The 2,361-nt window shown below is 62.2% G+C and overlaps 1 protein-coding gene across 1 annotated transcript in view; it reads left to right on the plus strand.

Moving 5' to 3' along the window:
* Positions 1-2,361, plus strand: part of COL22A1 (collagen type XXII alpha 1) — a 109,580-nt gene that overhangs the window by 59,406 nt on the left and 47,813 nt on the right. The window contains 3 exon segments of the mRNA XM_015561428.1: positions 20-73; positions 1,478-1,522; positions 2,017-2,079. Coding sequence (XP_015416914.1) covers positions 20-73; positions 1,478-1,522; positions 2,017-2,079 — 162 coding nt within the window.

The following is a 2,361-nucleotide window of genomic DNA, read 5'->3' on the forward strand; positions in this document are numbered from 1 at the left end:
GACTCGGCTCTCCTTGCAGGGACAGCCCGGAGACCGCGGGGTGGATGGCCTGCCTGGGAAGCCGGGCCTGCGGGTATGGACTCGCCCCCTTTGTGGTTCTCGGGGTGTAGTGGGGGCGGGTGTGAACCTCTCCTGAGGGAGCAGTGTTGGGTCAGCTGGGGTCTGGCGGGCAACAGCGGGATCAATGGGAAGAGGCTGCAGCCGGGATGACGACAGCGCCTCTGGGACGGAGGAGCAAGAGGACGCCGTGGCTGGGGCCCTCCCTCTGGATCCCTGCCCCCTGCCCTGGACCCTGCTGTCCCTCCACTGCTCCGAGGCTGGCCGACCCCGGCAGTGAGAGAGAGAGAGAGAGTGTGTGTGTGTGTGTGTAGTGTATGTGTGTGTGTGTGGGGGGGGATGTGCATGTGGTATATAATGTGTGCTGTGTATGTGACGTGTATGTGGTGTGTATGATATGCATGTGGGGTATGTGTGTGTGTGGTATGTATGTGGGGTATGTGTGGTTTGTGTATGTGGTGTGTATGGTGTGTGTGTGGTGTGTATGTGGTGTATGTGTGGTATGTGAATGGTGTGTGTGTGTGGTATGTATGTGGGGTATGTGTGGTTTGTGTATGTGGTATGTATGGTGTGTGTGTGGTGTGTATGTGTGGTATGTGAATGGTGTGTGTATGTGGTGTGTATGTGGGGTATGTGTAGTGTGTGTATGGCGTGTGTGTGATATATATGTGGGGTATGTGTGGTGTGTGTATGTGGTATGCATGGTGTGTATGTGTGGTGTGTATGTGTGGTGTGTATGATATGTATGTGGGGTATGTGTGGTGTGTGTGTGTGTGTGGTGTGTATGTGGGACCTGTGTGGTGTGTGTGGGGGGAGCCTGTGTGCAGACAGGAGACTGCTCCCCTCTCTGCTGAGCGGGCAGCTCCCACAGTGAAGGTGTGGCCCCCCTGGCAGATTTGAAGTGGCACTTTGAGTGGCAGGTGCTTACACGGTTCGCTTGGAGCAGCGCTGGCTAATGGTGCCTGTAGACCCTGGGGACTGGCCGGAGTCGGAGTGCGTCTCTCACTTCCACGTCGCTGCCCCGAGCTGCAGGGTCCTCAGACCAAACGCTCAGTCACCTCCTCTCCCTCCTCTCTGGGGGCGGGGGAGGGGGGTGCTGGCCCCCACACCAAGGAGTCTGGCCTGGCACAGGGAGGCTCTCATGAGCAGGCTTCCTGCCTCTCCCCCTTCCCCTCCCCCCCCTTTTCTCCTCCCCCTCCCATGCATACGCTCACCACAGAGCCACATTTCCTCATGGAAACCTTCACCAAAGCTTTTACCAAATAGGACCAGAGCGCCTCAAGCTTCTCACCGTGTCAGCTCTGCTGTGTGACAGAGCATCCCCCACACTTGCCCCTGTCGTGGTGCAGCGGAGGGAGGGTGTGCGGCAGCCCCCCTGTAAGCGGGGGTGGGATTAACGGGGTGTTTACTCTCTCCCCAGGGCGACGTTGGGGAGCGGGGCCTGGCTGGCCGCCCGGGAGAGAAGGTGTGTTTGTCCGTCTCTTCCCTCACTCACTTTCCCCTCCGTTCCTCACGGACTTCATTCACTTGCACACATGGCCCTGGGTGGTCTGGGGGCTCACTCCGTCCATTTCATGCGCGTATTCGCTCACCTGGCAACCCCAGCATGTGCTGGCCCCGGGCCCCTGGTGAACAGGTGCAGTGAGATGTGCAGGTGAAGGCGGGGGGGGGGGGCAGGAGAGGCCCCCGCGGAGCCTTGGGGATCCTCAGGGCAGATGGCGGGAGGTGACATTGCGTCTGAGGAGGTAGACACCAGGCAGGCCACACGGGGTTCCTGGGAGAGCGCACAGCCCAGGAGAGAGAGAGCTCGGACACCCCGTGAATGAACGAGTTCTCTCCAACCCCCCTTCCCCCACCCCACAAGCCCGAGACCTGGGGTGCCAAGAGCAGGGGGAGCTCCGCCCCCAGCCTGGCCCGCAGGAGCCCTCCCCCAGCTCTAACCACCGGGTGTCTCCACAGGGCCAGGCGGGCCTCCCGGGAGCCCCAGGGTTCCCCGGCCTGAGGGGAGAGAAGGGACAGCAGGTAGGTGTTGGTGTGTCCGCCCCCCGAGGCCCCTCTCCTGTGCCATCGCCGTGGGAAGCGCCCCTTTGGGTCTGGGTCCCGGGGAGTGGGGGTGGTTGGGCTGGGAGTGGGGTTCCCGGGTTCAGGGGAAGGAAGGGCCAGGCCTCCACCGGGAGCTGGGACAGGACAGTGGCGGGCAGTCTCGCTGGAAGGGGGTCGGGTCGGGGGACGATGCCTGTCGGGCCCCTTGCAGTCAGGTGCTCCCCACTCTCCACTGGCAGCCCGGCCTGGCTTCCCCTGCGG

The sequence above is a fragment of the Myotis davidii genome, unplaced genomic scaffold, assembly GCF_000327345.1.
Source record: "Myotis davidii unplaced genomic scaffold, ASM32734v1 scaffold30, whole genome shotgun sequence".
Taxonomy (NCBI): domain Eukaryota; kingdom Metazoa; phylum Chordata; class Mammalia; order Chiroptera; family Vespertilionidae; genus Myotis; species Myotis davidii.